The sequence below is a fragment of the Typha latifolia genome, chromosome 3 (genome assembly GCF_019914945.1).
Source record: "Typha latifolia isolate L0001 chromosome 3, TyphaL0001v2, whole genome shotgun sequence".
NCBI classification, from domain to species: domain Eukaryota; kingdom Viridiplantae; phylum Streptophyta; class Magnoliopsida; order Poales; family Typhaceae; genus Typha; species Typha latifolia.
The window spans coordinates 12,864,703-12,876,392 of record NC_133088.1 but is presented as its reverse complement, the minus strand read 5'-3'; the positions used below and the strand labels follow the sequence as shown (position 1 = coordinate 12,876,392).

Genomic DNA, 11,690 nt, shown 5'->3' with positions numbered 1-11,690 from the left:
TTACGTGAGAAGAAAGCTAATATATAGCCAGCTGTAGTAACAAATTCAAACTAATCCAGCTGTGGTAACAAACTCAAATTAATCCAGCTGTAGTAACAAACTCAAACTAACTCAATCAACAAGATGGTGCCAGCTGTACGAATTAACAACTTCTTCAAAACTAACTATGTTACTCCCCTCAAGATGGGAGTTTGTACTATGTATGTCATAAACAACCATCTTGCTTAACAATGGAAACAACAAAGAGAGCCATCTTGCTTAACAATGGAAACAACAAAGAGGCTGGTAAAGCTTTTGTAAAAACGTCAGCAAGTTGATGAGTAGTTTGAATTGGTAAGAGCTTGAAAAAACCTTAAGTAAGCTTGTCGCGAGTAAAGTGACAATCAATTTCGATGTGCTTCGTTCTCTCATGAAAAATGGGATTAGAAGCAATGTAGATAGCAGCTTGATTATCGCAAAACAGAAGGATTGGATCAGACGAGACAACCTAAAAATCGCGAAGGAGTTGTTGAAGCCAAATAAGTTCACTTGTAGTAGATGCCAATGCACGATACTCTGCTTCAGCTGAAGAGCATGAAACAGTAGTTTGTTTCTTTGCTTTCCAAGAGACTAAAGAATCTCCAAGAAAAACACAAAAACTAGTTATTGATTTGCGTGTGTCAAGGCAAGCTCCCCAGTCAGCATCAGCAAAGGCACGGAGCTGAAAAGAAGAAGATGTGGGAAAAAGCAATCCTTGGCCAGGAGTTGCTTTCAAGTATTGAAGAAGGTGAAGAGCAGCAGCAAGATGAGGTTGTCTAGGCTGAGAGACAAATTAACTGAGTTTATGGACAGTGAAGGTGATGTCAGGTCTAGATATGGTGAGATAAAGAAGTCGCCCCACAAGTCTTCTATACAAAGAAGCATCTTCTAAGAGATCACCTTCAAAAGAGTTCAGTTTAGTCTTGGGATCCATTGGCAGTGAGGCAGGTTTAGAAGCTAAAAAACCAATATCTTCAAGTAATTGAAGAGTGTAGTGCTGCTGTGAGAGAAAAATCCCTTGAGTAGATCGAGCTATTTCTAGACCAAGAAAGTATTTAAGTTTGCCAAGGTCTTTAAGTTTGAATTGAGTGTTCAAAAAAACTTTAAGAGAATTAATAGCTTGAGGGTCAGCACCAGTAATAATAATATCATCAACATAAACAAGCAAGGCAATGAAAGAGGCCCTTTAGTGAACAATGAGTAATCAGACTTGGACTGCTCAAAACCATGTTGAATAAGGGCTTGAGAAAACTTGGAAAACCATTGCCGAGAAGCTTGTTTCAAGTCATAGATGGATTTATGTAATTTGCAAACTAATTTCTCTCCCTGTCTTGGAGAACCAGGCTTAGAATAACTAAGAGGCAAATCCATATAAACTTCCTCAAAAAGATCTCCATGCAAAAATGCATTATTAACATCAAGTTGGATCAAATGCCAATTAGAATTTGATGCAATAACCAAAAGAACTTTAACAGTGACGAGTTTGGCAATGGGAGAAAAAGTTTCAATGAAATCCAAGCCTTCTTGTTGTGTGTACCCCTTGGCAACAAGACGTGCCTTATGACGCTCTATACTGCCATTAGATCTATATTTGATTTTATAGATTCATTTGCAACCTATAGAGTGCTTGCCATGAGGTAATGAAGTGACTGACCAAGTGTTATTAGCTTCCATAGCAGCTAATTCAGAAGACATATCATCTCTCCATTGTTAATGTTTCACTGCTTGATGATAAAATTGAGGCTCAAAATTTGCTGAGACATTTAGAGTGTAAAAACAGCGAGAGGAAGAAAGTTTGTCATAGGATAGATGATTTCTTAGAGGGTATGGAGTAGAAGAAGAACGAATAGGAGAATTAGTTAAGAGATTGCAATGAAAATCTCTTAAATAGGTTAGTGGCCATGACACACGAGAAGACTTTCGGATGACAAGATTAGTAACTAGAGGATCTGGTATATGCTTATTGACAAGAGAATCTGAGGTATGTTCAATGACATTAGGAGTAGGATCAATGCTATGAGAAACGTGATCAGGATGAGATGGAATGTCAGAAGAAGACTCATTATAAAGAGTATGAGAAGGAATAGAATCAGGAAAAGAAAATGGTAATACCAAATCAGGAAATGGATCAACTACATCCTGAGTAGAGGAAATACTATGAAAAGGAAAAAAATGTTCATGAAAAATAACATCTCTAGAATTAAAGAAAGACTTAGAGGTGATATCATATAACCTATAACCTTTGATGCCTGGTGGATAGAAGAGAATAAGGAGTTTCATGATGAAGGAGAGGTGAAGGAGTTCGATTGATGAGAAATGCAGCAGTCAAAACACATTCCCCCCAAAATTGAATAGGAACTCTTGACTGAAAGAATAAGGCACGGGCAACATTGAGCAAGTGTTGATGTTTCCGCTCAACCACTGAATTTTGCTCAGGTCTCTCTACACAAGAGAATTGATGAATGACCCCTTTTGAATGAAAAAATCCTGTGAACTGAAGTTCAGGTGCATTGTCACTTCGAAATTGCTTGATGACTTTATCAAATTGTGTCTCTATAAGTCTGAAAAATCTTGGTATGAGGAAACTGACATCAAACTTGTGCTTCATCAGAAAAATCCAAGTAAATCTAGTGCTATCATCCACCAAAGTGAGAAAAAAATCTGTAACCGGCATAAGATGGAACATGATAGGGGCCCCATGTATCACGATGAACAAGATCAAATGCATTCTTGCTCATATTATTGTGAGAAACAAAGGATAATCTTCGCTATTTTGCTAATGGACAAATTGAACAAGGCTGAGCTGAATTTGATTTATTAGAAACAAACTGAAGTTGATCTTTCAACAAGTCAAGCCTTTTAAAAGATAAATGGCCAAGTCTTTTATGCCATATGTCAGAAGAAACATTATTAGCAACAAACTGAAGTGCATTACAATCAATGGAAGTAAACACATGTGTGTTAGAATTGAAAATAGCTTCAAAAACATAGAGACCTGTCAGCTTTTTACCCCTACCAATCATCCTCTGGTTGTGCAGATCTTGAATATCACAATAGTCATCAAAGAATCTGACATGAATATTAGTATTCTTAAGCAAAGAGCTTATTGAGAGGAAATTGAATTTGAACTGTGGGATATAAAGAACATCTTCAAGAAGCAAATCATAATTGAGTTGAATGGACCCAGCATGAGAAACATGAATCCTATCATGATTGGGCAAGATAACAAAGGAATTTTGAACTGGATGCAAGTGGAGAAAAGCAGACTTTGTGAAGCAAATGTGACTCGTGGCACCAGAGTCTAATATCCATAGATTAGGACTATGGAGCATAGGGCTAAGAGAGGCAGAAAAGCAAGTACCTGAAGCAGAAGCAGTAGAGATGCTATTGTCTGCTTCATTGTGTACTTTAGCTGCATTCAAATGGTTAGACAGCATAGACATCAAATGTTAATATTGATTTGGGTCAAGCATTCTCATAAAGTTTTCAATATTCCCTTGAGAACCAAAAGAGGAATTATCAGAAACTTAGCTAACCACAGCTGCAAATTTCTGAGAAATGAAATTAGATTTCTGTTTTGGTTTATATCCAGGGGGATATCCATGAAATTTATAACATTTGTCAATAGTGTGTCCATGATAGCTACAATGAGTGCAAAGAGGGCGATCCTTCTTCTGATTTCTATTAGGGATCTGAACAGGATTGACTTTAGACATGTTATTCTTCACAACAAAGGCCATTGTTTCTTCTCCACCAGAATTACCATGAACGGTAGTAACATTATGCCGTCGTTCCTCTTGAGAAATTAGAGCAAAACCTTATTGATGGGAGGAATTGGATCTATGAGAAGAAGCTGTCCTCTGATTTGAGAAAAAGATTCATTTAGCCCCATTAAAAATGACATGGCATATTCCATGTGATGATGGTCAGAAATAGACTTGATTCCTCCACAGGTGCAACGATTACAGGTACGAACAGGTTTGTAATTGTTCAATTCCTCCCAAATACTTTTTAATTTGGTAAAATAGGAACCAACGGACGTCTGACCTTGTGTAAGATTCATCAACTCACGCCTAAGTTGAAAAATTCTAGGTCCATTCCTTTGAAGAAATCTATCTTTCAAATCTGTCCAAATCTCATGAGTTGAATCAGAGTATATGACACTTGCAGAGATTTCCTTAGAGACAGTTAAGAATCCAAGATATAACTATGTTATTGTTCCTAATCCAGAAATTGAGATTAGGACTGGTACCTTCTGGACGAGGCATAGAGCCATCAACAAAGCAGACCTTGTTTTTGACGGAAAGAGCGATTAATATAGCTCGGCTCCAAGAAGTATAATTCTCACTAGTTAAAGGTTGAGAAACTAGAATGAGTCCAGGGTTGTCTGAGTGATGCAAAAAGTATGGACTGGAAGCATCATCGATGGTGGAACTGCTCATCGAAGGTGAAAACAAAGTTGCTGAAGATTCAGTAGAAGAAGAAAATGAAGATCGAAGATTGAGATTGAATAGAGAAAAGAAGAGCGCGAAGAGAAAAACTCTACAACTCTGATACCATATTAAAGTAGAGAAGATGGAGAAGTCACATAACTTGTATCTCCAAAAATTACTTTATTTACCTGAGAAGAAAGCTAATATATAGCGAGCTGTAGTAACAAACTCAAACAAACTCAACCAACAAGATGGTGCCAGCTGTACGAATTAACAACTTCTTCAAAACTAACTTTGTTATTCGTATACTTAGTTTCTTACCGTTAGTTATCTTATTATAAATAACAATACTAATGATGATCAAAATATTTTTTTTTTAAATTTGGATAGTGAATGATGCGAAATTTGTTAATTTACAATGTTAACAAGGATTTCAGATGATTTTGTTTACTACAAAAAACTCACATTATTTTTACCATCCAGTTCAGAGATTTGTTTCAAAAACGTACCCTAATCGACTCTGAGACCGACCAGCTCCGACTCCGAACCCGAATTGGAGAACAAATACTGCAATCAATTCTTCTTCTTCTTCTTCTTCTTCTTATGATGATGATGATGATGATGATGATGATGATGATGATGATGAGAAGCTTAGGATGAAGATGGAGAGAATTCTACCCTCGGGTTTCCGCTTCACTCCGTCACCGGCGCAGCTCATCGGTCACTACCTGGCTCGTAAACTTTGCGACCTACCGATCGCGTCGAACACCATCAACGACGCCGACGTCTACGCCTGCGTCCTAGCCGAGCTCGACTCTCGTTTCCCGTCGTTGGACCGGTTCCATGATTGCCGGTACTTCTTCACGTGGCGCATGCCGCTAGCCGCCACCGGGGCCCGCGTGAGCCGGAAGGTGGGCGGCGGCGGGGTGTACAAGGGCACGCAGAGCGCCAAGGACGTGGTCGACGCCAACGGCCGGACGATCGGATACCGCCAGAGTTTCACCTACTTCGATAAACCTGGGAAGAAGACCGAGTGGTTGATGGAAGAATAGGGCACCCGTCAGGTAGTCGACGGCACGAAGGATCTCGTCGTCTGCGAGATTTACTTGACGCCGCCAGGAGAGCTCATGATCGATGATGATTCCTATCTTGCATGTAGCTGAGCATCTCCCATACTCTCTCAAATTTATAATCTTAATTTAACGGCTATAATAACTGATTTTCGACCCCAGTTCAAAAATCACATTACGTAAAAAAAATACATATTAATCAAGAAAATTTAATTACTTATGACTAACTTTTCAATTACATGTTCTTTTCTTTCGTTGAGATTTCTCTCTCTTAGATATAATTATACCTTAATTATAATTATAAGAGATATTATTTAATATTAAACCATTTAAATTTGATTATTTGGAGATAAACTTCAATTTAAATATAATTCTCTATATCTATCTATTATTAAATTTAATTTAAATTAATATTAAACTAATGAGAGATATATGCAATAATAAAAAAGAATCAATAGAAATTTAATTAAACTTTCGTCAAGTTAATTCTAAAAAGACATTAATACCCTTATTATGATATATATACATTACTCGTAGTTAAGGATATATCTTTTACTTGATAAACTATTAAGATAATATAATTATCAAAAAAATAATATGCAATGTAATATATTTTAAAAAATAATAATTACCTATTGAACCGGTAATATATTTTGAATTTGTTGCATTCCTATTATACCCTTAACATTTTAACCGTTAGATCTTTATCAAACTGATTGATAAACAATTACCTCTACGGTACAAAAAAAAGTGCTCTTCTCATATATATATTAGGGTTTATATATGCATGCATTGTAGTTGATATTAGTTTTTGCGAACACGATCGAGTTGGCGATGTAAAGAAGTATTAAACTTTGTTCTAATTTCTTGTTGCAACTTAATTGTCGTCGTTCTAATTACTGTTTCAAGAACAAACTTTATTTGATAAAATAAAAGGAAAAAGAAAAAGAAAAAGAAGAAGTGGAATGGTCATGAACTAAGCCCATGAGTAATTACTATAAGCCCGGTCCGAGTCGGACATGCCGTGCATCACCAACCAAAATATGAGTTAATAAATAAGTAAATTTGCAATTAACATGCTACCCCTTTTTTTGAACTTATTTTCACTTATATTACAAACTACACACTATATTTTAGAGTTTTTGACTATTTTACTTCTGTCTCTAATTTTTTTTACACGTCTAATTTGTTTTGAAAGTTAAATATGAGACCGAATCCGTTAGGAAATCACTTAAATAGTTGACTGAGTTAGCAATTTATATAAAAAATTTAAATTCTAAAAACATTTAAGTCTCAAAAATAAAATTATATATAAATAGTTTTTCAATAACTTTCAAAATATAAGTCACTAACTAGGTTAGCAATTTAGAAGTTTTATATAAGTCGTTAATTTGATCAACGACTTGCATTTAGGAAATAGTTGATAGTGTCAGTGGTTTTCAGATACACTTAATATCATATTTAAGTTTTGTAGTATAATAGACATGTAAAATAAATGTTTGAGAGGGCCCTGTGAATAAGACTAATTTTAATTTATAATACTAGAAAAAAAGATTTAATACCAGTATAAGTTATTCTATTGTTTACTTGAATATTAGTATAAGGAGTAATAATTATATTTGATGTGATATTAAAAGTTGATATTAATTTGTTGAAAGAGGTTGGACGGGGAACTCCTCCAGTGTTTTTTACAACCAAGATGAATAGCAGATCATCTCTTTCTTTCTGAGGTGTAGTTTTGGGAAGAAGATGTTGAGGCATATGAAGAAGATTTTCGGTATAAAAGAAAAGATAAAGCATGTTAGAGATTGGTTTTGGTTAAATCTTAAACTGGAAAAGGAAAAGAAAAAATGGTGAAACATTTGGTTTGGTGCTTTTCTGTGGAGTTTATGTGACCGGAGAGAAATGGCAGAATTTTCAGTAATTGCTTTTAAAATTATGAAGTCTTTACTCATAAGGTGATCACCTTATTCCTTTGCTAGGCAAGGATCTAAGGAGAGGAAGTTGCGAAGAAAGCTCGGCATATCATACAAGGGGCTACCGAAATCGTAGACTTGGATAATGAGTGTTAGAAAGCTATTGTTATTTTTTGCTGTTAAACTATGTTGGCTAATTACTTGTTCTTGTGATGTAGTACTCTATAGATCTGAGATGTTATGCTCTTAGCAGTACTGGTGTGGAGTGTAAACATGACTGGTTTTTTTGAGAACCCTATATGATTCATCTGCTGACTTTATTACATTTGAACTTTGTAGAGGTTATCTGTGTTGCATGTTACTTTGTTTAAGTTTCTAATGAAATAGAAGCTGCAGCCTAATAGTAAATTTGTATTGGGAATTAATATATTGTAAACCAAATAACGAAAATATTCTTAATTAGATGTACTAACCTACAGGTAAAATAGTAATTTTTTATTATTATCAAATTAATTCTTAAAAGTTGTATAAAATAATAGGAGAGAGGATAGTAAATTAATATACCATAAGAAGAAGCTAAATTTATATCACAATTAAAAAAGAAGAAGAAGTTTTTATTCCACAAGTCATTTGCATGTGTCATCACAGTTCACTACAACCTCACTAACTCCAATCATTTTTGAAACCCACGTCATTGCATCAAAAGCTATATATAGGTGCATGCTTCATTTCCTTATAATATATTCATCCTTTCCTATTAGTGAACACTTTATTCACCCAAAGGGAGACCAGGTGTCGAGATTGCAATGCGTCAAGGTCGTTGCATCACGCATAGGAAGATACCAACGGGAATAAACTATTCCATACTTATCCAAATTTGGCAGCACAAAGGCCCTCAACCAGGCGAATAAACAAAAGGATAGTAGGGAACATTAGACCGAAAGCGTGAATAGTAGAGCCTTTCAGTTTCAGATGAGCCATCTGGTGAGATGTCAAAGGCCATGAGAGCTATCTTTATTAGCAGTAACCTCTCCAGTTTAATTGGTGATTAGGTGATCAGTACCCTAAATAGCTTACACCTCTATTTAAATAAAAAAAAAAAGAGAGAGAGACTTAGATCTAAGTACGTGGACGTAGGATAAGTAGCCCGTACTGGTTCCTAACTTAGTGAAGATCTCATGAGCCATGGCTACGTCACTGACATGGGGGCATGCATGCCACTAACATGATCTTTTCGTTGTGTAAGTTGCCCATATCTAAGTATTTTACGGGTATATGCTCAACTGTTACAGTATGGAAGTGTGTGATTTTAAACTGTTTTAGATAAGTTTCAACTCATGACATCCAGAAAAACTAGCTCAGCCTGGTGCTATGGTACTGAAATGGGGCATGCATGCCACAACTATGATCTTTTGGTTGTGTGATGTGTTTCCAAAGTTGCCCATATCAAAGTAATCGGTATACATGCAACTTATTATATATATATATATATATAAGTGTATCTCTATGCTCAAGTGTTACTATATGAAAGTATATGATTTTTACCTGTTAAGAGTATAATAGAATAAATTCACACTTCACTTAACACACTCTCTCACTACCTATAGAAAAACTAGCTCTGATTATTAAATAAACAAATAATATATACTATATATTTAACAAGATATACATATTAGCCAAAATATAAAACCTCTAGCTACTCATTCAAATCATATCCAATTTCTGAATCTATCAAAATTTTCAAGGCTAAAATTGAAGGATAGTGTTATGAGCATACTATAATAATATTTAGCCCCTCGGATGTAGAGAGGATATAATGACTTGAGATTTGGTGCTTCGGGCACTGCAAGTTTAACTCATCAACTTTGGCTATTAAGGGGCACCTTAGTGCTTTTGTTGTGGATCATGACCATTAGCCATAGAGCTAATTATGTCTTTAAAAGGGGAATCTCTAGCCTAACATCATGGTGTGTTAAAGTGATCCAATAAAATGGTTAGACTTGACTTCAAAGTCGAGTCGATCAAAATATCTCGAGTTAGGTCATTAGTTGTTCTTCGCACCAAGTCACCAATTCGATCATCAAAGCTGGCTCATGCATACCTTTTTGTGGATGGGGATAGCTAGCTACAATAAGTAACCGTGTTTTGTGGGATCTAAGGCCTAACGTCATGCTTGAGATTAATTAATCAAGAGTTAATTATACTGGGATCCCTTAAATTATTGTAATTTTTTTTAGTTTTTCACATATACCCTTCTTATTTATCCCACGACGTACTGTAGATGAAGAAGATCAAATAACCATCTACTCTCAACTTTTCTCTTTCTTTTCTTTAAAACAATAATAAAACGGTTTTCAGAGAGCCTAATGGCCAGTATTTTCCTGAAACTTTTTAGCTACCAAACATCCTCTAATGGATACTCGTTTAGTTATTATTCATCATTAAGTGTATATGGTTTGTAATATAGTACATAGCTCAGAAGGCTATTAGGATAATCCAGAGGAGTGATATGACACTTTTGTAATTTCCTCCCTATAAGAAATTAGTGGGAGTGAGATGCTCTTGAAAGAGACATGGCATTTTTTGATCTCGAAGTCTCAACTAGGGTGTATATATACATATAAAATGCAACAAGTGCTGCAATCCATTGTCTCAGTATCAGGGGGACAACTTATAGAGTGCTAAAGACTACTATTATTCCATAATTTGTAGGGGATTTTATAGAGAAATATGGATGCCCAATATAGCTGTGAACCTCAAGAGGATGGGTGGAGGAAAGGTCCATGGAGTGCCCAAGAAGACAAGGTCCTCATTGAGCATGTCAACCAACATGGTGAAGGGAGGTGGAACTCTATATCAAGGATTACAGGTAATATACATATACAAGATTAATTCTCATTGTTTGTAAATTGTAATGCTTGGATTTCTTGAAACTAGTTTGAGTTCTTTGGTTTGAGTTGTATAGGGCTGATGAGGACTGGAAAGAGTTGTAGGCTTAGGTGGGTGAACTACTTGAGGCCTGACCTCAAGAGGGGGAACATAACTCCTCAGGAGGAGAACATCATACTGGAGCTACATGCCATGTGGGGTAACAGGTGAGACATAACTTAAAATCTATTTCTTGAGCTTATTAAAATGTCTCTAGTTAAGTTTTTAGAGTAGTCAGTGAATTGACAAATGAAATTAAGGATTTGCTCACATCTAGGTGGTCCGCGATAGCTCGAAGCCTACCGGGCCGGACCGACAACGAGGTGAAGAACTACTGGAGGACCCATTTCAAGATGAAGAAGAAGAAGCCCTCCAAGAAAGTTGATAAGGCAAGGCCTTGGTTCCTAATGCAGCAACAAGAGAAGCAGAAGCAAAAGCAGGAGGAAGAGCAGCAGCAAGATGAGATGAAAATGGTCATGGCTCAATTAGAGGAAGCAACACTTGCACAAGAAATGCAGGATATAGCCACGTATGCCTTCTCCTGTTTGCCCCAAGGTGAGAGAACTAGTAGTGGCTCGACGTGCGATGGCTCCGGCGATCAGGACGCGACGTGGGGAAGCCTTTGGATGCTCGACGACGAACGTAATTTTCTACTGGATGATCAAGGCCATACTTCCTACTAACTAGAGAGTAGTATTTAGTGCCCATCGTATGTGTAAGTCATAGTATGTTACGTTGGTCGATGTGTAAGGGTATATATATATATATATATATATATATATATCCAGTCCACTTTAAGTAACATATGGTGTCATGTACTTCGAAGAACCTTTTTGTGATCTCCTTAGAGATGAAATCGACTGGGGTTATACTAAGGAGCTTATTTCACTAAGATCCTATTAAGAAAATGCTTCCATCTCTATCTCATGTTGTTCCCACTCCTAAGCAATTAATTAATCATGTAGGTCGGAAAGTTTATTAATCACTTTCTGCAGTTACTTTTAATTAGTGGTGCAATATATATATATATATATATATATATATATATATATATATATATATATATATATATAAACAAAGGCAGTCTTTGTCATGCTAAAGAATAGGAAGGAAATATCCTACACCATTTGCCATTAATTATGCCGGCCTACAGAATCTCCCGATTTGCCTTTCGGCTGGAATTGGATTCAACGGTTTTGTCAATTCCTGTATCACTTAGGAATATAATTTTTCCTATTCGATTTGAATCTATTTAGCAATTCATCTACTAATCTCATTAATCTGGAGTCAAAAAGTCTCATTTAAGATGAAAAAATGTTAAAAAA

The 11,690-nt window shown here is 35.9% G+C and overlaps 1 protein-coding gene across 1 annotated transcript; it reads left to right on the top strand.

Annotated features, from left to right (window-relative positions):
- Positions 1 to 230: 230 nt before the first annotated feature.
- On the top strand, positions 231 to 11,048 carry LOC140783996 (uncharacterized). The gene is made up of 6 exons (XM_073131173.1): positions 231 to 285; positions 665 to 789; positions 1,483 to 1,519; positions 10,199 to 10,306; positions 10,403 to 10,532; positions 10,643 to 11,048. The coding sequence occupies exons 1-6, from the start codon at positions 231 to 233 to the stop codon at positions 11,046 to 11,048; spliced, it is 861 nt and encodes a 286-aa protein (XP_072987274.1).
- Positions 11,049 to 11,690: the final 642 nt, after the last annotated feature.